Raw genomic sequence first — 23995 nt, forward strand, 5'->3', positions numbered from 1 at the left:
TATAGCCTGTTATAAACACTACATAACACTCATAGCCTGTAATAAACACTACATAAAACTCTTATAGCCTGTAACAAACACTACATACCACTCATAGCCTGTAACAAACACTACATACCACTCATAACCTGTAATAAACATTACAACACTCTTATAGCCTGTAACAAACACTACATACCACTCATAACCTGTAATAAACACTACAACACTCTTATAGCCTGTAATAAACACTACATAACATATAGCCTGTAATAAACACTACATAACATATAGCCTGTAATAAACACTACATAACACTCATAACCTGTAATAAACACTACATAACATATAGCCTGTAATAAACACTACATAACATATAGCCTGTAATAAACACTACATAACACTCATAACCTGTAATAAACACTACACAACACTTTTGTAAACTGTAATCAACACTACAACACTCGTATAACCTGTAATAAACTGTACATAACACTCTTACAACCTGTAATAACCACTATATATTACACTTTGTGCACGTGTGTGTGTGTATGTGTGTGTGTGCGTGTGTGTGCGTGTGTGTGCGTGTGTGTGCGTGTGTGTGCGTGTGTGTGCGTGTGTGTGCGCGTGTGTGCGCGTGTGCGTGCGTGCGTGTGTGCGTGTGCGTGTGCGTGCGTGCGTGCGTGCGCGTGTGTGTGTGTGTGTGCGTGCGTGCGTGCGTGTAGGTGGACCCAGAGCCCTATGTAGAGATGTGTGTGGAGGCAGCGTGCTCCTGTCCGTCCGTCGGAGACTGTGCGTGTTTCTGTGATATCATCGCTGCATACTCCCAGGCCTGCTCCGAGATGGGCGTGGCTGTCAGCTGGAGGTCTAATGAGCTGTGCCGTAAGTCACAGGCCACACCCACTCAGCATGGATACCATAGTTACTCACTGAAAACTGGCGGAATCATTGGCCGTGTCCGAAATCTGGCTTGCCAACGACCTACTTAAAATGCATGCTACATACTATTCAGAACGTACTGGACTGCAGTGAGCAACACGTATCAACGTACTAGGCTCATACTACTGAGAATGTATCATCCAATTCTCAACTGGGTTGATTCATTCACCCCTACAGTGATTATCAGCTGTCAAACAGAAGTGGGTCTCACAAAACGGTTATCTTCCTACATTTTAGTCATTTAGCATTTAGCATATTTCATCTAAAGCATGCTACATTTAAAACATACTACATTTAAAGCATGCTATATTTAGAGCATATTACATCTAAAGCATGCTACATTTAAAGCATGCTACATTTAAAGCATGCTACATTTAAAGCATGCTATATTTAGAGCATACTACATTTAAAGCATGCTACATTTAGAGCATGCTACATTTAGAGCATATTACATTTAAAGCATGCTATATTTAGAGCATATTACATTTAAAGCATGCTACATTTAGAGCATACTACATTTTCTAAATGTCATATACTATACGCAAGTATAGGTATTCAGACGGCCACTTTCTTTAGCCTTCCGACTTCAAATAAAGTTGTTTCATGTATAGTGTGTGTGTGTGTGTGTGTGTGTGTGTGTGTGTGTGTGTGTGTGTGTGTGTGTGTGTGTGTGTGTGTGTGTGTGTGTGTGTGTGTGTGTGTGTGTGTGTGTGTGTGTGTGTGTGTGTGTGTGTGTGTGTGTGTGTGTTAGCTCTGAGCTGCGAGGAGCTGAACACTGCAGCGGAGGGTTTGGGGGAGCAATGCCAGTGGAGGTATAATACATGTGGCTCTGCTTGTCCAATCACCTGTCAGCACTCACAGCCCCTCCCCTGTCCATTCACCTGTATCGAGGGCTGCCACGCTACCTGCCCCCCAGGTAAGACACACATAAACACATACAAACATACATATGAGGGGTAATAAAGATCATGAATAAACCAAAGCGGAGAATGAATGGCTTCTATTCACCTGTATCGAGGGCTGCCACTCTACCAGGTAAGACACACATACAGATGAGGGGTTAGAAAGGTCATGAATTAACCGAAGATAATTAATGCCTTACTATCAACCTGGGGAACATTTATTTAGTTCGGTTTTTTGCGCCAACGTATCTACGGGTAAACGCGTGGTGTGGTTATTAAATATACGTATATATATTTTTAATTGTTACACAAAAGCCTCTTTTTTTTTTAACTTACAATAAAAAAGGTATTAAAAAAACGGACAAGTCTCATCTCATCCATTCAGTCTAGACCTGGATAACCAGGGTCTTGTTTCTAATCCATTCAGTCTAGACCTGGATAACCAGGGTCTTGTTTCTATTCCATTCAGTCTAGACCTGGATAACCAGGGTCTTGTTTCTAATCCATTCAGTCTAGACCTGGATAACCAGGGTCTTGTCTCTAATCCATTCAGTCTAGACCTGGATAACCAGGGTCTTGTTTCTAATCCGTTCAGTCTAGACCTGGATGACCAGGGTCTTGTCTCTAATCCATTCAGTCTAGACCTGGATAACCAGGGTCTTGTCTCTAATCCATTCAGTCACAGTCTAGACCTGGATAACCAGGGTCTTGTTACTAATCCATTCAGTCTAGACCTGGATAACTAGGGTCTTGTTTCTAATCCATTCAGTCTAGACCTGGATAACCAGGGTCTTGTTACTAATCCATTCAGTCTAGACCTGGATAACCAGGGTCTTGTTACTAATCCATTCAGTCTAGACCTGGATAACCAGGGTCTTGTCTCTAATCCATTCAGCCTAGACCTGGATAACCAGGGTCTTGTTACTAATCCATTCAGTCTAGACCTGGATAACCAGGGTCTTGTTTCTAATCCATTCAGTCTAGACCTGGATAACTAGGGTCTTGTTACTAATCCATTCAGTCTAGACCTGGATAACCAGGGTCTTGTCTCTAATCCATTCAGTCACAGTCTAGACCTGGATAACCAGGGTCTTGTTTCTAATCCATTCAGTCTAGACCTGGATAACTAGGGTCTTGTTTCTAATCCATTCAGTCTAGACCTGGATAACCAGGGTCTTGTTTCTAATCCATTCACTCTAGACCTGGATAACCAGGGTCTTGTTTCTAATCCATTCAGTCTAGACCTGGATAACCAGGGTCTTGTTACTAATCCATTCAGTCTAGACCTGGATAACCAGGGTCTTGTCTCTAATCCATTCAGTCTAGACCTGGATAACCAGGGTCTTGTTTCTAATCCATTCAGTCTAGACCTGTATAACCAGGGTCTTGTCTCTAATCCATTCAGTCTAGACCTGTATAACCAGGGTCTTGTCTCTAATCCATTCAGTCTAGACCTGGATAACCAGGGTCTTGTTTCTAATCCGTTCAGTCTAGACCTGGATAACCAGGGTCTTGTTTCTAATCCATTCCGTCTAGACCTGGATAACCAGGGTCTTGTTACTAATCCATTCAGTCTAGACCTGGATAACCAGGGTCTTGTTTCTAATCCATTCCGTCTAGACCTGGATAACCAGGGTCTTGTTACTAATCCATTCAGTCTAGACCTGGATAACCAGGGTCTTGTTTCTAATCCATTCAGTCTAGACCTGGATAACCAGGGTCTTGTTTCTAATCCATTCAGTCTAGACCTGGATAACCAGGGTCTTGTTTCTAATCCATTCAGTCTAGACCTGGATGACCAGGGTCTTGTTTCTAATCCATTCAGTCTAGACCTGGATAACCAGGGTCTTGTTTCTAATCCATTCAGTCTAGACCTGGATAACCAGGGTCTTGTTTCTAATCCGTTCAGTCACAGTCTAGACCTGGATAACCAGGGTCTTGTTACTAATCCATTCAGTCTAGACCTGGATAACCAGGGTCTTGTTTCTAATCCATTCAGTCTAGACCTGGATAACCAGGGTCTTGTTTCTAATCCATTCAGTCACAGTCTAGACCTGGATAACCAGGGTCTTGTCTCTAATCCATTCAGTCTAGACCTGGATAACCAGGGTCTTGTTTCTAATCCATTCAGTCTAGACCTGGATAACCAGGGTCTTGTTTCTAATCCATTCACTCTAGACCTGGATAACCAGGGTCTTGTTTCTAATCCATTCCGTCTAGACCTGGATAACCAGGGTCTTGTTACTAATCCATTCAGTCTAGACCTGGATAACCAGGGTCTTGTTTCTAATCCATTCCGTCTAGACCTGGATAACCAGGGTCTTGTTACTAATCCATTCAGTCTAGACCTGGATAACCAGGGTCTTGTTTCTAATCCATTCAGTCTAGACCTGGATAACCAGGGTCTTGTTTCTAATCCATTCAGTCTAGACCTGGATAACCAGGGTCTTGTTTCTAATCCATTCCGTCTAGACCTGGATAACCAGGGTCTTGTTTCTAATCCATTCAGTCTAGACCTGGATAACCAGGGTCTTGTCTCTAATCCATTCAGTCTAGACCTGGATAACCAGGGTCTTGTTTCTAATCCATTCAGCCACAGTCTAGACCTGGATAACCAGGGTCTTGTTTCTAATCCATTCAGTCTAGACCTGGATAACCAGGGTCTTGTTAGTAATCCATTCAGTCACAGTCTAGACCTGGATAACCAGGGTCTTGTTTCTAATCCATTCAGTCTAGACCTGGATAACCAGGGTCTTGTTTCTAATCCATTCAGTCTAGACCTGGATAACCAGGGTCTTGTTTCTAATCCATTCAGTCTAGACCTGGATAACCAGGGTCTTGTTTCTAATCCATTCCGTCTAGACCTGGATAACCAGGGTCTTGTTTCTAATCCATTCAGTCTAGACCTGGATAACCAGGGTCTTGTCTCTAATCCATTCAGTCTAGACCTGGATAACCAGGGTCTTGTTTCTAATCCATTCACCCACAGTCTAGACCTGGATAACCAGGGTCTTGTTTCTAATCCATTCAGTCTAGACCTGGATAACCAGGGTCTTGTTAGTAATCCATTCAGTCACAGTCTAGACCTGGATAACCAGGGTCTTGTTTCTAATCCATTCAGTCTAGACCTGGATAACCAGGGTCTTGTTTCTAATCCATTCAGTCTAGACCTGGATAACCAGGGTCTTGTTTCTAATCCATTCAGTCTAGACCTGGATAACCAGGGTCTTGTTTCTAATCCATTCAGTCTAGACCTGGATAACCAGGGTCTTGTTTCTAATCCATTCAGTCTAGACCTGGATAACCAGGGTCTTGTTTCTAATCCATTCCGTCTAGACCTGGATAACCAGGGTCTTGTTTCTAATCCATTCAGTCTAGACCTGGATAACCAGGGTCTTGTCTCTAATCCATTCAGTCTAGACCTGGATAACCAGGGTCTTGTTTCTAATCCATTCAGCCACAGTCTAGACCTGGATAACCAGGGTCTTGTTTCTAATCCATTCAGTCTAGACCTGGATAACCAGGGTCTTGTTAGTAATCCATTCAGTCACAGTCTAGACCTGGATAACCAGGGTCTTGTTTCTAATCCATTCAGTCTAGACCTGGATAACCAGGGTCTTGTTTCTAATCCTTTTCAGTCTAGACCTGGATAACCAGGGTCTTGTTTCTAATCCATTCAGTCTAGACCTGGATAACCAGGGTCTTGTTTCTAATCCATTCAGTCTAGACCTGGATAACCAGGGTCTTGTTTCTAATCCATTCAGTCTAGACCTGGATAAACAGGGTCTTGTTTCTAATCCATTCAGTCTAGACCTGGATAACTAGGGTCTTGTTTCTAATCCGTTCAGTCTAGACCTGGATAACCAGGGTCTTGTTTCTCATCCATTCAGTCTAGACCTGGATAACCAGGGTCTTGTTTCTCATCCATTCAGTCTAGACCTGGATAACCAGGGTCTTGTTTCTAATCCATTCAGTCTAGACCTGGATAACCAGGGTCTTGTTTCTAATCCATTCAGTCACAGTCTAGACCTGGATAACCAGGGTCTTGTCTCTAATCCATTCAGTCTAGACCTGGATAACCAGGGTCTTGTTTCTAATCCATTCAGTCTAGACCTGGATAACCAGGGTCTTGTTTCTAATCCATTCACTCTAGACCTGGATAACCAGGGTCTTGTTTCTAATCCATTCCGTCTAGACCTGGATAACCAGGGTCTTGTTACTAATCCATTCAGTCTAGACCTGGATAACCAGGGTCTTGTTTCTAATCCATTCCGTCTAGACCTGGATAACCAGGGTCTTGTTACTAATCCATTCAGTCTAGACCTGGATAACCAGGGTCTTGTTTCTAATCCATTCAGTCTAGACCTGGATAACCAGGGTCTTGTTTCTAATCCATTCAGTCTAGACCTGGATAACCAGGGTCTTGTTTCTAATCCATTCCGTCTAGACCTGGATAACCAGGGTCTTGTTTCTAATCCATTCAGTCTAGACCTGGATAACCAGGGTCTTGTCTCTAATCCATTCAGTCTAGACCTGGATAACCAGGGTCTTGTTTCTAATCCATTCAGCCACAGTCTAGACCTGGATAACCAGGGTCTTGTTTCTAATCCATTCAGTCTAGACCTGGATAACCAGGGTCTTGTTAGTAATCCATTCAGTCACAGTCTAGACCTGGATAACCAGGGTCTTGTTTCTAATCCATTCAGTCTAGACCTGGATAACCAGGGTCTTGTTTCTAATCCATTCCGTCTAGACCTGGATAACCAGGGTCTTGTTACTAATCCATTCAGTCTAGACCTGGATAACCAGGGTCTTGTTTCTAATCCATTCAGTCTAGACCTGGATAACCAGGGTCTTGTTTCTAATCCATTCAGTCTAGACCTGGATAACCAGGGTCTTGTTTCTAATCCATTCCGTCTAGACCTGGATAACCAGGGTCTTGTTTCTAATCCATTCAGTCTAGACCTGGATAACCAGGGTCTTGTCTCTAATCCATTCAGTCTAGACCTGGATAACCAGGGTCTTGTTTCTAATCCATTCAGCCACAGTCTAGACCTGGATAACCAGGGTCTTGTTTCTAATCCATTCAGTCTAGACCTGGATAACCAGGGTCTTGTTAGTAATCCATTCAGTCACAGTCTAGACCTGGATAACCAGGGTCTTGTTTCTAATCCATTCAGTCTAGACCTGGATAACCAGGGTCTTGTTTCTAATCCATTCAGTCTAGACCTGGATAACCAGGGTCTTGTTTCTAATCCATTCAGTCTAGACCTGGATAACCAGGGTCTTGTTTCTAATCCGTTCAGTCTAGACCTGGATAACTAGGGTCTTGTTTCTAATCCATTCAGTCTAGACCTGGATAACCAGGGTCTTGTTTCTCATCCATTCAGTCTAGACCTGGATAACCAGGGTCTTGTTTCTCATCCATTCAGTCTAGACCTGGATAACCAGGGTCTTGTTTCTAATCCATTCAGTCTAGACCTGGATAACCAGGGTCTTGTCTCTAATCCATTCAGCCACAGGCTAGACCTGGATAACCAGGGTCTTGTCTCTAATCCATTCAGTCTAGACCTGGATAACCAGGGTCTTGTTTCTAATCCATTCAGTCTAGACCTGGATAACCAGGGTCTTGTTTCTAATCCATTCAGTCTAGACCTGGATAACCAGGGTCTTGTTTCTAATCCATTCAGTCTAGACCTGGATAACCAGGGTCTTGTTTCTAATCCATTCAGCCTAGACCTGGATAACCAGGGTCTTGTTACTAATCCATTCAGTCTAGACCTGGATAACCACGGTCTTGTTTCTAATCCATTCAGTCTAGACCTGGATAACCAGGGTCTTGTTTCTAATCCATTCAGTCACAGTCTAGACCTGGATAACCAGGGTCTTGTTTCTAATCCATTCAGTCTAGACCTGGATAACCAGGGTCTTGTTTCTAATCCATTCAGTCACAGTCTAGACCTGGATAACCAGGGTCTTGTTTCTAATCCATTCAGTCTAGACCTGGATAACCAGGGTCTTGTTTCTCATCCGTTCAGTCTAGACCTGGATAACCAGGGTCTTGTTTCTAATCCATTCAGTCTAGACCTGGATAACCAGGGTCTTGTTTCTAATCCGTTCAGTCACAGTCTAGACCTGGATAACCAGGGTCTTGTCTATAATCCATTCAGTCACAGTCTAGACCTGGATAACCAGGGTCTTGTTTCTAATCCATTCAGTCTAGACCTGGATAACCAGGGTCTTGTTTCTAATCCATTCAGTCACAGTCTAGACCTGGATAACCAGGGTCTTGTTTCTAATCCATTCAGTCTAGACCTGGATAACCAGGGTCTTGTTTCTAATCCATTCAGTCTAGACCTGGATGACCAGGGTCTTGTTTCTAATCCATTCAGTCTAGACCTGGATGACCAGGGTCTTGTTTCTAATCCATTCAGTCTAGACCTGGATAACCAGGGTCTTGTTTCTAATCCATTCAGTCTAGACCTGGATAACTAGGGTCTTGTTACTAATCCATTCAGTCTAGACCTGGATAACCAGGGTCTTGTCTCTAATCCATTCAGTCTAGACCTGGATAACCAGGGTCTTGTTTCTAATCCATTCAGTCTAGACCTGGATAACCAGGGTCTTGTCTCTAATCCATTCAGTCTAGACCTGGATAACCAGGGTCTTGTTTCTAATCCATTCAGTCTAGACCTGGATAACCAGGGTCTTGTTTCTAATCCATTCAGTCTAGACCTGGATAACCAGGGTCTTGTTTCTAATCCATTCAGTCACAGTCTAGACCTGGATAACCAGGGTCTTGTTTCTAATCCATTCAGTCTAGACCTGGATAACCAGGGTCTTGTTTCTAATCCATTCAGTCTAGACCTGGATAACCAGGGTCTTGTTTCTAATCCATTCAGTCACAGTCAAGACCTGGATCACCAGGGTCTTGTTTCTAATCCATTCAGTAACAGTCTAGACCTGGATAACCAGGGTCTTGTCTCTAATCCGTTCAGTCTAGACCTGGATAACCAGGGTCTTGTTACTAATCCATTCAGTCTAGACCTGGATAACCAGGGTCTTGTCTCTAATCCATTCAGTCTAGACCTGGATAACCAGGGTCTTGTTTCTAATCCATTCAGTCTAGACCTGGATAACCAGGGTCTTGTTACTAATCCATTCAGTCTAGACCTGGATAACCAGGGTCTTGTTTCTAATCCATTCAGTCTAGACCTGGATAACCAGGGTCTTGTTACTAATCCATTCAGTCTAGACCTGGATGACCAGGGTCTTGTTTCTAATCCATTCAGTCTAGACCTGGATAACCAGGGTCTTGTTTCTAATCCGTTCAGTCTAGACCTGGATGACCAGGGTCTTGTTTCTCATCCGTTCAGTCTAGACCTGGATAACCAGGGTCTTGTTTCTAATCCATTCAGTCTAGACCTGGATAACCAGGGTCTTGTTTCTAATCCATTCAGTCTAGACCTGGATAACCAGGGTCTTGTTTCTAATCCATTCAGTCTAGACCTGGATAACCAGGGTCTTGTTTCTAATCCATTCAGTCACAGTCAAGACCTGGATCACCAGGGTCTTGTTTCTAATCCATTCAGTCACAGTCTAGACCTGGATAACCAGGGTCTTGTCTCTAATCCGTTCAGTCTAGACCTGGATAACCAGGGTCTTGTTACTAATCCATTCAGTCTAGACCTGGATAACCAGGGTCTTGTCTCTAATCCATTCAGTCTAGACCTGGATAACCAGGGTCTTGTTTCTAATCCATTCAGTCTAGACCTGGATAACCAGGGTCTTGTTTCTAATTCATTCAGTCTAGACCTGGATAACCAGGGTCTTGTCTCTAATCCGTTCAGTCTAGACCTGGATAACCAGGGTCTTGTTTCTAATCCATTCAGTCTAGACCTGGATAACCAGGGTCTTGTCTCTAATCCATTCAGTCTAGACCTGGATAACCAGGGTCTTGTTTCTAATCCATTCAGTCTAGACCTGGATAACCAGGGTCTTGTTTCTAATCCGTTCAGTCACAGTCTAGACCTGGATAACCAGGGTCTTGTCTATAATCCATTCAGTCACAGTCTAGACCTGGATAACCAGGGTCTTGTTTCTAATCCATTCAGTCTAGACCTGGATAACCAGGGTCTTGTTTCTAATCCATTCAGTCTAGACCTGGATAACCAGGGTCTTGTTTCTAATCCATTCAGTCACAGTCTAGACCTGGATAACCAGGGTCTTGTTTCTCATCCATTCAGTCTAGACCTGGATAACCAGGGTCTTGTTTCTAATCCATTCAGTCTAGACCTGGATAACCAGGGTCTTGTTTCTAATCCATTCAGTCTAGACCTGGATAACCAGGGTCTTGTTTCTAATCCATTCAGTCACAGTCTAGACCTGGATAACCAGGGTCTTGTCTCTAATCCATTCAGTCTAGACCTGGATAACCAGGGTCTTGTTTCTAATCCATTCAGTTTAGACCTGGATAACCAGGGTCTTGTCTCTAATCCATTCAGTCACAGTCTAGACCTGGATAACCAGGGTCTTGTTTCTAATCCATTCAGTCTAGACCTGGATAACTAGGGTCTTGTTTCTAATCCATTCAGTCTAGACCTGGATAACCAGGGTCTTGTTTCTCATCCATTCAGTCTAGACCTGGATAACCAGGGTCTTGTCTCTAATCCATTCAGTCACAGTCTAGAACTGGATAACCAGGGTCTTGTTTCTAATCCATTCAGTCTAGACCTGGATAACCAGGGTCTTGTTTCTAATCCATTCAGTCTAGACCTGGATAACTAGGGTCTTGTTACTAATCCGTTCAGTCACAGTCTAGACCTGGATAACCAGGGTCTTGTTTCTAATCCATTCAGTCTAGACCTGGATAACCAGGGTCTTGTTTCTAATCCATTCAGTCTAGACCTGGATAACCAGGGTCTTGTCTCTAATCCATTCAGTCTAGACCTGGATAACCAGGGTCTTGTTTCTAATCCATTCACTCTAGACCTGGATAACCAGGGTCTTGTCTCTAATCCATTCAGTCTAGACCTGGATAACCAGGGTCTTGTTTCTAATCCATTCAGTCTAGACCTGGATAACCAGGGTCTTGTTTCTAATCCATTCAGTCTAGACCTGGATAACCAGGGTCTTGTTTCTAATCCATTCAGTCTAGACCTGGATAACCAGGGTCTTGTCTCTAATCCATTCAGTCACAGTCTAGACCTGGATAACCAGGGTCTTGTTTCTAATCCATTCAGTCTAGACCTGGATAACCAGGGTCTTGTTTCTAATCCATTCAGTCTAGACCTGGATAACCAGGGTCTTGTTTCAAATCCATTCAGTCTAGACCTGGATCACCAGGGTCTTGTTTCTAATCCATTCAGTCTAGACCTGGATAACCAGGGTCTTGTCTCTAATCCATTCAGTCTAGACCTGGATAACCAGGGTCTTGTTTCTAATCCGTTCAGTCTAGACCTGGATAACCAGGGTCTTGTTTCTAATCCATTCAGTCTAGACCTGGATAACCAGGGTCTTGTTTCTAATCCATTCAGTCTAGACCTGGATAACCAGGGTCTTGTTTCTAATCCATTCAGTCTAGACCTGGATAACCAGGGTCTTGTTACTAATCCATTCAGTCACAGTCTAGACCTGGATAACCAGGGTCTTGTTACTAATCCATCCAGTCTAGACCTGGATAACCAGGGTCTTGTTTCTAATCCATTCAGTCTAGACCTGGATAACCAGGGTCTTGTCTCTAATCCATTCAGTCTAGACCTGGATAACCAGGGTCTTGTCTCTAATCCATTCAGTCTAGACCTGGATAACTAGGGTCTTGTTTCTAATCCATTCAGTCTAGACCTGGATAACCAGGGTCTTGTTACTAATCCATTCAGTCACAGTCTAGACCTGGATCACCAGGGTCTTGTTTCTATTCCATTCAGTCTAGACCTGGATAACCAGGGTCTTGTCTCTAATCCATTCAGTCTAGACCTGGATAACCAGGGTCTTGTCTCTAATCCATTCAGTCTAGACCTGGATAACCAGGGTCTTGTTTCTAATCCATTCAGTCTAGACCTGGATAACTAGGGTCTTGTTTCTAATCCATTCAGTCTAGACCTGGATAACCAGGGTCTTGTTTCTAATCCATTCACTCTAGACCTGGATAACCAGGGTCTTGTTTCTAATCCATTCAGTCTAGACCTGGATAACCAGGGTCTTGTTTCTAATCCATTCAGTCTAGACCTGGATAACCAGGGTCTTGTTTCTAATCCATTCCGTCTAGACCTGGATAACCAGGGTCTTGTCTCTAATCCATTCAGTCTAGACCTGGATAACTAGGGTCTTGTTTCTAATCCATTCAGTCTAGACCTGGATAACCAGGGTCTTGTTTCTAATCCATTCAGTCTAGACCTGGATAACCAGGGTCTTGTTTCTAATCCATTCAGTCACAGTCTAGACCTGGATAACCAGGGTCTTGTTTCTAATCCATTCAGTCTAGACCTGGATAACTAGGGTCTTGTTTCTAATCCATTCAGTCTAGACCTGGATAACCAGGGTCTTGTTTCTCATCCATTCAGTCTAGACCTGGATAACCAGGGTCTTGTCTCTAATCCATTCAGTCACAGTCTAGAACTGGATAACCAGGGTCTTGTTTCTAATCCATTCAGTCTAGACCTGGATAACCAGGGTCTTGTTTCTAATCCATTCAGTCTAGACCTGGATAACTAGGGTCTTGTTACTAATCCGTTCAGTCACAGTCTAGACCTGGATAACCAGGGTCTTGTTTCTAATCCATTCAGTCTAGACCTGGATAACCAGGGTCTTGTTTCTAATCCATTCAGTCTAGACCTGGATAACCAGGGTCTTGTCTCTAATCCATTCAGTCTAGACCTGGATAACCAGGGTCTTGTTTCTAATCCATTCACTCTAGACCTGGATAACCAGGGTCTTGTCTCTAATCCATTCAGTCTAGACCTGGATAACCAGGGTCTTGTTTCTAATCCATTCAGTCTAGACCTGGATAACCAGGGTCTTGTTTCTAATCCATTCAGTCTAGACCTGGATAACCAGGGTCTTGTTTCTAATCCATTCAGTCTAGACCTGGATAACCAGGGTCTTGTCTCTAATCCATTCAGTCACAGTCTAGACCTGGATAACCAGGGTCTTGTTTCTAATCCATTCAGTCTAGACCTGGATAACCAGGGTCTTGTTTCTAATCCATTCAGTCTAGACCTGGATAACCAGGGTCTTGTTTCAAATCCATTCAGTCTAGACCTGGATCACCAGGGTCTTGTTTCTAATCCATTCAGTCTAGACCTGGATAACCAGGGTCTTGTCTCTAATCCATTCAGTCTAGACCTGGATAACCAGGGTCTTGTTTCTAATCCGTTCAGTCTAGACCTGGATAACCAGGGTCTTGTTTCTAATCCATTCAGTCTAGACCTGGATAACCAGGGTCTTGTTTCTAATCCATTCAGTCTAGACCTGGATAACCAGGGTCTTGTTTCTAATCCATTCAGTCTAGACCTGGATAACCAGGGTCTTGTTACTAATCCATTCAGTCACAGTCTAGACCTGGATAACCAGGGTCTTGTTACTAATCCATCCAGTCTAGACCTGGATAACCAGGGTCTTGTTTCTAATCCATTCAGTCTAGACCTGGATAACCAGGGTCTTGTCTCTAATCCATTCAGTCTAGACCTGGATAACCAGGGTCTTGTCTCTAATCCATTCAGTCTAGACCTGGATAACTAGGGTCTTGTTTCTAATCCATTCAGTCTAGACCTGGATAACCAGGGTCTTGTTACTAATCCATTCAGTCACAGTCTAGACCTGGATCACCAGGGTCTTGTTTCTATTCCATTCAGTCTAGACCTGGATAACCAGGGTCTTGTCTCTAATCCATTCAGTCTAGACCTGGATAACCAGGGTCTTGTCTCTAATCCATTCAGTCTAGACCTGGATAACCAGGGTCTTGTTTCTAATCCATTCAGTCTAGACCTGGATAACTAGGGTCTTGTTTCTAATCCATTCAGTCTAGACCTGGATAACCAGGGTCTTGTTTCTAATCCATTCACTCTAGACCTGGATAACCAGGGTCTTGTTTCTAATCCATTCAGTCTAGACCTGGATAACCAGGGTCTTGTTTCTAATCCATTCAGTCTAGACCTGGATAACCAGGGTCTTGTTTCTAATCCATTCCGTCTAGACCTGGATAACCAGGGTCTTGTCTCTAATCCATTCAGTCTAGACCTGGATAACTAGGGTCTTGTTTCTAATCCATTCAGTCTAGACCTGGATAACCAGGGTCTTGTTTCTAATCCATTCAGTCTAGACCTGGATAACCAGGGTCTTGTTTCTAATCCATTCAGTCACAGTCTAGACCTGGATAACCAGGGTCTTGTTTCTAATCCATTCAGTCTTGACCTGGATAACCAGGGTCTTGTTTCTAATCCATTCAGTCTAGACCTGGATAACCAGGGTCTTGTTTCTAATCCATTCAGTCTTGACCTGGATCACCAGGGTCTTGTTTCTAATCCATTCAGTCTAGACCTGGATAACCAGGGTCTTGTTTCCAATCCATTCAGTCTTGACCTGGATCACCAGGGTCTTGTTTCTAATCCATTCAGTCTAGACCTGGATAACCAGGGTCTTGTTTCTAATCCATTCAGTCTAGACCTGGATAACCAGGGTCTTGTTTCTAATCCATTCAGTCTAGACCTGGATAACCAGGGTCTTGTCTCTAATCCATTCAGTCTAGACCTGGATAACCAGGGTCTTGTTTCTAATCCATTCCGTCTAGACCTGGATAACCAGGGTCTTGTCTCTAATCCATTCAGTCTAGACCTGGATAACTAGGGTCTTGTTTCTAATCCATTCAGTCTAGACCTGGATAACCAGGGTCTTGTTTCTAATCCATTCAGTCTTGACCTGGATAACTAGGGTCTTGTTTCTAATCCATTCAGTCTAGACCTGGATAACCAGGGTCTTGTCTCTAATCCATTCAGTCTAGACCTGGATAACCAGGGTCTTGTTTCTAATCCATTCAGTCTAGACCTGTATAACCAGGGTCTTGTCTCTAATCCATTCAGTCTAGACCTGGATAACCAGGGTCTTGTTTCTAATCCATTCAGTCTAGACCTGGATAACCAGGGTCTTGTCTCTAATCCATTCAGTCTAGACCTGGATCACCAGGGTCTTGTTTCTAATCCATTCAGTCTAGACCTGGATAACCAGGGTCTTGTTTCTAATCCATTCAGTCTAGACCTGTATAACCAGGGTCTTGTCTCTAATCCATTCAGTCTAGACCTGGATAACCAGGGTCTTGTTTCTAATCCATTCAGTCTAGACCTGTATAACCAGGGTCTTGTCTCTAATCCATTCAGTCTAGACCTGTATAACCAGGGTCTTGTCTCTAATCCATTCAGTCTAGACCTGGATAACCAGGGTCTTGTTTCTAATCCATTCAGTCTAGACCTGTATAACCAGGGTCTTGTCTCTAATCCATTCAGTCTAGACCTGGATAACCAGGGTCTTGTTTCTAATCCATTCAGTCTAGACCTGGATAACCAGGGTCTTGTCTCTAATCCATTCAGTCTAGACCTGGATCACCAGGGTCTTGTTTCTAATCCATTCAGTCTAGACCTGGATAACCAGGGTCTTGTTTCTAATCCATTCAGTCTAGACCTGTATAACCAGGGTCTTGTTTCTAATCCATTCAGTCACAGTCTAGACCTGGATAACCAGGGTCTTGTTTCTAATCCATTCAGTCTAGACCTGGATAACCAGGGTCTTGTCTCTAATCCATTCAGTCTAGACCTGGATAACCAGGGTCTTGTTACTAATCCATTCAGTCTAGACCTGGACAACCAGGGTCTTGTCTCTAATCAATTCAGTCACAGTCTAGACCTGGATAACTAGGGTCTTGTTTCTAATCCATTCAGTCTAGACCTGGATAACCAGGGTCTTGTCTCTAATCCATTCAGTCTAGACCTGGATAACCAGGGTCTTGCTTCTAATCCATTCAGTCTAGACCTGGATAACCAGGGTCTTGTTACTAATCCATTCAGTCTAGACCTGGATAACCAGGGTCTTGTTTCTAATCCATTCAGTCTAGACCTGGATAACCAGGGTCTTGTTACTAATCCATTCAGTCACAGTCTAGACCTGGATCACCAGGGTCTTGTTTCTATTCCATTCAGTCTAGACCTGGATAACCAGGGTCTTGTTACTAATCCATTCAGCCACAGTCTAGACCTGGATAACCAGGGTCTTGTCTCTAATCCATTCAGTCACAGTCTAGACCTGGATAACTAGGGTCTTGTTTCTAATCCATTCAGTCTTGACCTGGATCACCAGGGTCTTGTCTCTAATCCATTCAGCCACAGTCTAGACCTGGATAACCAGGGTCTTGTTTCTAATCCATTCAGTCTAGACCTGGATAACCAGGGTCTTGTTTCTAATCCATTCAGTCTAGACCTGGATAACTAGGGTCTTGTTTCTAATCCATTCAGTCTAGACCTGGATAACCAGGGTCTTGTTTCTAATCCGTTCAGTCTAGACCTGGATAACCAGGGTCTTGTTTCTAATCCATTCAGTCTAGACCTGGATAACCAGGGTCTTGTTTCTAATCCATTCAGTCTAGACCTGGATAACTAGGGTCTTGTTTCTAATCCATTCAGTCTAGACCTGGATAACCAGGGTCTTGTCTCTAATCCATTCAGTCACAGTCTAGACCTGGATAACCAGGGTCTTGTCTCTAATCCATTCAGTCTAGACCTGGATAACCAGGGTCTTGTTTCTAATCCATTCAGTCTAGACCTGGATAACCAGGGTCTTGTTTCTAATCCATTCAGTCTAGACCTGGATGACCAGGGTCTTGTTTCTAATCCATTCAGTCTAGACCTGGATAACCAGGGTCTTGTTTCTAATCCATTCAGTCTAGACCTGGATAACCAGGGTCTTGTTTCTAATCCATTCAGTCACAGTCTAGACCTGGATAACCAGGGTCTTGTTTCTAATCCATTCAGTCTAGACCTGGATAACCAGGGTCTTGTTTCTAATCCATTCAGTCTAGACCTGGATAACCAGGGTCTTGTTTCTAATCCATTCAGTCTAGACCTGGATAACCAGGGTCTTGTTTCTAATCCATTCAGTCTAGACCTGGATAACCAGGGTCTTGTTTCTAATCCATTCAGTCACAGTCTAGACCTGGATAACCAGGGTCTTGTTTCTAATCCATTCAGTCTAGACCTGGATAACCAGGGTCTTGTTTCTAATCCATTCAGTCTAGACCTGGATAACCAGGGTCTTGTTTCTAATCCATTCAGTCTAGACCTGGATAACCAGGGTCTTGTTTCTAATCCATTCAGTCTAGACCTGGATAACCAGGGTCTTGTTTCTAATCCATTCAGTCTAGACCTGGATAACCAGGGTCTTGTCTCTAATCCATTCAGTCTAGACCTGGATAACCAGGGTCTTGTTTCTAATCCATTCAGTCTAGACCTGGATAACTAGGGTCTTGTTTCTAATCCATTCAGTCTAGACCTGGATAACCAGGGTCTTGTTTCTAATCCATTCAGTCTAGACCTGGATAACCAGGGTCTTGTTTCTAATCCATTCACTCTAGACCTGGATAACCAGGGTCTTGTCTCTAATCCATTCAGTCACAGTCTAGACCTGGATAACCAGGGTCTTGTTTCTAATCCATTCCGTCTAGACCTGGATAACCAGGGTCTTGTTTCTAATCCATTCAGTCTAGACCTGGATAACCAGGGTCTTGTTTCTAATCCATTCAGTCTAGACCTGGATAACCAGGGTCTTGTCTCTAATCCATTCAGTCTAGACCTGGATAACTAGGGTCTTGTTTCTAATCCATTCAGTCTAGACCTGGATAACCAGGGTCTTGTTTCTAATCCATTCAGTCTAGACCTGGATAACCAGGGTCTTGTTTCTAATCCATTCAGTCTAGACCTGGATAACCAGGGTCTTGTCTCTAATCCATTCAGTCTAGACCTGGATAACCAGGGGCTTGTTTCTAATCCATTCAGTCTAGACCTGGATAACCAGGGTCTTGTCTCTAATCCATTCAGTCTAGACCTGGATAACCAGGGTCTTGTCTCTAATCCATTCAGTCTAGACCTGGATAACCAGGGTCTTGTTTCTAATCCATTCCGTCTATACCTGGATAACCAGGGTCTTGTTACTAATCCATTCAGTCTAGACCTGTATAACCAGGGTCTTGTTTCTAATCCATTCAGTCTAGACCTGGATAACCAGGGTCTTGTTACTAATCCATTCAGTCTAGACCTGGATAACCAGGGTCTTGTCTCTAATCCATTCAGTCACAGTCTAGACCTGGATAACTAGGGTCTTGTTTCTAATCCATTCAGTCTAGACCTGGATAACCAGGGTCTTGTCTCTAATCCATTCAGTCTAGACCTGGATAACCAGGGTCTTGCTTCTAATCCATTCAGTCTAGACCTGGATAACCAGGGTCTTGTTTCTAATCCATTCAGTCACAGTCTAGACCTGGATAACCAGGGTCTTGTCTCTAATCCATTCAGTCTAGACCTGGATAACCAGGGTCTTGTTACTAATCCATTCAGTCTAGACCTGGATAACCAGGGTCTTGTTTCTAATCCATTCAGCCACAGTCTAGACCTGGATCACCAGGGTCTTGTTTCTAATCCGTTCAGTCTAGACCTGGATAACCAGGGTCTTGTTTCTAATCCGTTCAGTCTAGACCTGGATAACCAGGGTCTTGTTTCTAATCCATTCAGTCTAGACCTGGATAACCACGGTCTTGTTACTAATCCATTCAGTCTAGACCTGGATAACCAGGGTCTTGTTACTAATCCATTCAGCCTAGACCTGGATAACCAGGGTCTTGTTTCTAATCCATTCAGTCTAGACCTGGATAACCAGGGTCTTGTCTCTAATCCATTCAGTCTAGACCTGGATAACCAGGGTCTTGTTTCTAATCCGTTCAGTCACAGTCTAGACCTGGATAACCAGGGTCTTGTTTCTAATCCATTCAGTCTAGACCTGGATAACCAGGGTCTTGTTTCTAATCCATTCAGTCTAGACCTGGATAACCAGGGTCTTGTTTCTAATCCGTTCAGTCACAGTCTAGACCTGGATAACCAGGGTCTTGTTTCTAATCCATTCAGTCTAGACCTGGATAACCAGGGTCTTGTCTCTAATCCATTCAGTCTAGACCTGGATAACCAGGGTCTTGTTTCTAATCCATTCAGTCTAGACCTGGATAACCAGGGTCTTGTCTCTAATCCATTCAGTCTAGACCTGGATAACCAGGGTCTTGTTTCTAATCCATTCAGTCACAGTCTAGACCTGGATAACCAGGGTCTTGTTTCTAATCCGTTCAGTCTAGAACTGGATAACCAGGGTCTTGTTTCTAATCCATTCAGTCTAGACCTGGATGACCAGGGTCTTGTCTCTAATCCATTCAGTCTAGACCTGGATAACCAGGGTCTTGTTTCTAATCCATTCAGTCTAGACCTGGATGACCAGGGTCTTGTCTCTAATCCATTCAGTCTAGACCTGGATAACCAGGGTCTTGTTTCTAATCCGTTCAGTCACAGTCTAGACCTGGATAACCAGGGTCTTGTTTCTAATCCGTTCAGTCACAGTCTAGACCTGGATCACCAGGGTCTTGTTTCTAATCCATTCAGTCTAGACCTGGATAACCAGGGTCTTGTCTCTAATCCATTCAGTCTAGACCTGGATAACCAGGGTCTTGTTTCTCATCCATTCAGTCTAGACCTGGATAACCAGGGTCTTGTTTCTAATCCATTCAGTCTAGACCTGGATAACCAGGGTCTTGTCTCTAATCCATTCAGTCTAGACCTGGATAACCAGGGTCTTGTTTCTAATCCATTCAGTCTAGACCTGGATAACCAGGGTCTTGTCTCTAATCCATTCAGTCTAGAACTGGATAACTAGGGTCTTGTTTCTAATCCATTCAGTCTAGACCTGGATAACCAGGGTCTTGTTTCTAATCCATTCAGTCTAGACCTGGATAACCAGGGTCTTGTTTCTAATCCATTCAGTCTAGACCTGGATAACCAGGGTCTTGTTTCTAATCCATTCAGTCACAGTCTAGACCTGGATAACCAGGGTCTTGTTTCTAATCCATTCAGTCTAGACCTGGATAACCAGGGTCTTGTTTCTAATCCATTCAGTCACAGTCTAGACCTGGATAACCAGGGTCTTGTTTCTAATCCATTCAGTCTAGACCTGGATAACCAGGGTCTTGTTTCTAATCCATTCAGTCTAGAACTGGATAACCAGGGTCTTGTTTCTAATCCATTCAGTCTAGAACTGGATAACCAGGGTCTTGTTTCTAATCCATTCAGTCTAGACCTGGATAACCAGGGTCTTGTTTCTAATCCGTTCAGTCTAGACCTGGATAACCAGGGTCTTGTTACTAATCCATTCAGCCACAGTCTAGACCTGGATAACCAGGGTCTTGTTACTAATCCATTCAGCCACAGTCTAGACCTGGATAACCAGGGTCTTGTTTCTAATCCATTCAGTCTAGACCTGGATAACCAGGGTCTTGTTTCTAATCCATTCAGTCTAGACCTGGATAACCAGGGTCTTGTTTCTAATCCATTCAGTCTAGACCTGGATGACCAGGGTCTTGTTTCTAATCCATTCAGTCTAGACCTGGATAACCAGGGTCTTGTTTCTAATCCATTCAGTCTAGACCTGGATAACCAGGGTCTTGTTTCTAATCCATTCAGTCTAGACCTGGATAACCAGGGTCTTGTTTCTAATCCATTCAGTCTAGACCTGGATAACCAGGGTCTTGTCTCTAATCCATTCAGTCTAGACCTGGATAACCAGGGTCTTGTTTCTAATCCATTCAGTCTAGACCTGGATAACCAGGGTCTTGTCTCTAATCCATTCAGTCACAGTCTAGACCTGGATAACCAGGGTCTTGTTTCTAATCCATTCCGTCTAGACCTGGATAACCAGGGTCTTGTCTCTAATCCATTCAGTCTAGACCTGGATAACCAGGGTCTTGTTTCTAATCCATTCCGTCTAGACCTGGATAACCAGGGTCTTGTTTCTAATCCATTCAGTCTAGACCTGGATAACCAGGGTCTTGTCTCTAATCCATTCAGTCTAGACCTGGATAACTAGGGTCTTGTTACTAATCCATTCAGTCTAGACCTGGATAACCAGGGTCTTGTTTCTAATCCATTCAGTCTAGACCTGGATAACCAGGGTCTTGTCTCTAATCCATTCAGTCTAGACCTGGATAACTAGGGTCTTGTTACTAATCCATTCAGTCTAGACCTGGATAACCAGGGTCTTGTTTCTAATCCATTCAGTCTAGACCTGGATAACCAGGGTCTTGTTTCTAATCCATTCAGTCTAGACCTGGATAACCAGGGTCTTGTCTCTAATCCATTCAGTCTAGACCTGGATAACTAGGGTCTTGTTACTAATCCATTCAGTCTAGACCTGGATAACCAGGGTCTTGTTTCTAATCCATTCAGTCTAGACCTGGATAACCAGGGTCTTGTTTCTAATCCATTCAGTCTAGACCTGGATAACTAGGGTCTTGTTTCTAATCCATTCAGTCTAGACCTGGATAACCAGGGTCTTGTTTCTAATCCATTCAGTCTAGACCTGGATAACCAGGGTCTTGTTTCTAATCCATTCAGTCACAGTCTAGACCTGGATCACCAGGGTCTTGTTTCTAATCCATTCAGTCTAGACCTGGATAACCAGGGTCTTGTTTCTAATCCATTCAGTCTAGACCTGGATAACCAGGGTCTTGTTTCTAATTCATTCAGTCTAGACCTGGATAACCAGGGTCTTGTCTCTAATCCATTCAGTCACAGTCTAGACCTGGATAACCAGGGTCTTGTCTCTAATCCATTCAGTCTAGACCTGGATAACCAGGGTCTTGTCTCTAATCCATTCAGTCTAGACCTGGATAACCAGGGTCTTGTCTCTAATCCATTCAGTCTAGACCTGGATAACCAGGGTCTTGTTTCTAATCCATTCAGTCTAGACCTGGATAACCAGGGTCTTGTCTCTAATCCATTCAGTCACAGTCTAGACCTTTATTTCACGTATCTTTTTTTGTTTTGTTTCTGTGTTCGTTTTTTTCGTTAAAATATATTTTGGACATATACCATGCTGCGCATTGGTCCGACATTTCTTACTCCTCGTCAGAGGAGGACAAGAAAACCGTTACAGTACTGTAGATGTTCCATTACAAATCAGCGGTTTCCAGCCACAATAGTCATTTACAACATTAACAATGTCACACTGTATTTCTGATCAATTTGATGTTATTTTAATGGACCAAAAATGTGCTTTTCTTTCAAAAACAAGAACGTACAGTAGAAGTCGGACATTTACTTACACCTTAGCCAAAGTAATGTAAACTCAGTTTTCACAATTCCTGACATTTAATCCCAGTAAAAATTCCCTGTTTTAGGTCAGTTAGATTCCCCACTTTCTTTTAGACATGTGAAATGTCAGAACAATAATTGAGAGAATGATTTATTTCAGCTTTTATTTCATCACATTCCCAGAGGGTCAGAAGTTTGCATACACTCAATTAGTATTTGGTAGCATTGCCTTTAAATTGTTTAACTTGGGTCAAACGTTTCGGGTAGCCTTCCACAAGCTTCCCACAATAAGTTGGGTGAATTTTGGCTCATTCCTCCTGACAGAGCTGGTGTAACTGAGTCAGGTTTGCAGGCCTCCTTGCTCACACAGGCTTTTTTAGGTCGGGCCACAAATTGTCCATAGGATTGAGGTCACTTTGTTGTCCTTAAGCCATTTTGCCACAACTTTGAAAGTTTGCTTGGGGTCATTGTCCATTTAAAAGACCCATTTGCAACCAAGCTGTAACTTCCTCACTGAAGTGTTGAGATTTTGCTTCAATATATCCACATCATTTTCATGCCTTCAATGCCATCTATTTTGTGAAGTGCACCAGTCCCTCCGGCAGCAAAGCACCCCCACAACATGATGCTGCTACCCCCGTGCTTCACAGTTGGGATGGTGTTTTTTGGCTTGCAAGCTTCACCCTTTTTCCTCCAAACATAACAATAGGCATTATGGCCAAACAGTTCTATTTTTGTTTCATCAGACCAGAGGACATTTCTCCAAAAAGTACGATCTTTGTCCCCATGTGCTGTTGCGAACCATAGTCTGGCTTGTCTATGGTGGTTTTGGAGCAGTGGCTTCTTCCTTGCTGAGCGGCCTTTCAGGTTATGTCGATATAGGACTTGTTTTAATGTGGAAACAGATACTTTTATACCTGTTTCCTCCAGCATCTTCACAAGGTCCTTTGCTGTCACACCCTGGCCTTAGTATTATTGGTTTTCTTTATTATTGTAGTTAGGTCAGGGTGTGACATGGGTATGTTTATGTTTTGTTGGTGTTGGGTGTTTATTTGGTAAAGGGGTTATGGGGTGTAAGATATGGTTTTGTGTTTAGTGTAGAGTTCTAGCGTTGTCTATGTTGGTGAGTGATCTAGAAGAGTCTATGGTTACCTGAATGAGTTCCCAATTAGAGACAGCTGATGTCGGTTGTCTCTGATTGGGAGCCTTATTTAGGGTAGCCATAGGCTCTCATTAATTGTGGGTAATTGTCTATGTCAGAACGTTTGTAGCCTGTCTGTCTATGCACAACGTTTGTAGCTTCACGGTCGTTTTGTTGTTTTGTTAGTTTGTAAAGTGTTTTGTGTCGTGTTCATCTTCGTCTTTTTTTAAATAATAAAAGAGAAGATGTGTTCATATCCAGCTGCGCCTTGGTCCTCATTCTCTCCAGTACACGATCGTGACAGAATTACCCACCATCGGACCAAGCAGCGGAAAACAAAGCAACAGGAGCAATACAAGGATTCATGGACATGGGAGGAAATTTTAGACCGGGAGGTACCAGGAGAATATAACCGCCCCAAAGCTGAGCTGGAGGCAGCGAAAGCAGAGAGGCGGCGATATGAGGAGCTAGCTCGGAGGCAGGAAAAGGAACCTACAAAGGATCTGGGCTACACTACGTGGGAGGAGATCGACAGGTGGGCGATCAACCCAGGGAGAGTGCCGGAGCCCGCCTGGGATTCTCTGGCGCAGTGCGAGGAGGGATACCGGCGAATGGAGGCAGCACGACGAAGCGGTAGGAAGCCTGTGGGAAAA

General features: G+C 43.5%; 1 protein-coding gene across 1 annotated transcript in view; it reads left to right on the forward strand.

Annotated features, from left to right (window-relative positions):
• The window catches only part of LOC129862934 (von Willebrand factor-like), a 118540-nt gene that overhangs the window by 84308 nt on the left and 10237 nt on the right, over positions 1-23995 (forward strand). The window contains exons 25-26 of the mRNA XM_055935038.1: positions 705-861; positions 1670-1834. Of these exons, the coding sequence (XP_055791013.1) occupies positions 705-861; positions 1670-1834 (322 nt within the window). The remainder of the gene's footprint in view (positions 1-704; positions 862-1669; positions 1835-23995) is intronic.

This window comes from Salvelinus fontinalis, chromosome 9 (assembly GCF_029448725.1).
Source record: "Salvelinus fontinalis isolate EN_2023a chromosome 9, ASM2944872v1, whole genome shotgun sequence".
In the NCBI taxonomy this organism is placed as follows: domain Eukaryota; kingdom Metazoa; phylum Chordata; class Actinopteri; order Salmoniformes; family Salmonidae; genus Salvelinus; species Salvelinus fontinalis.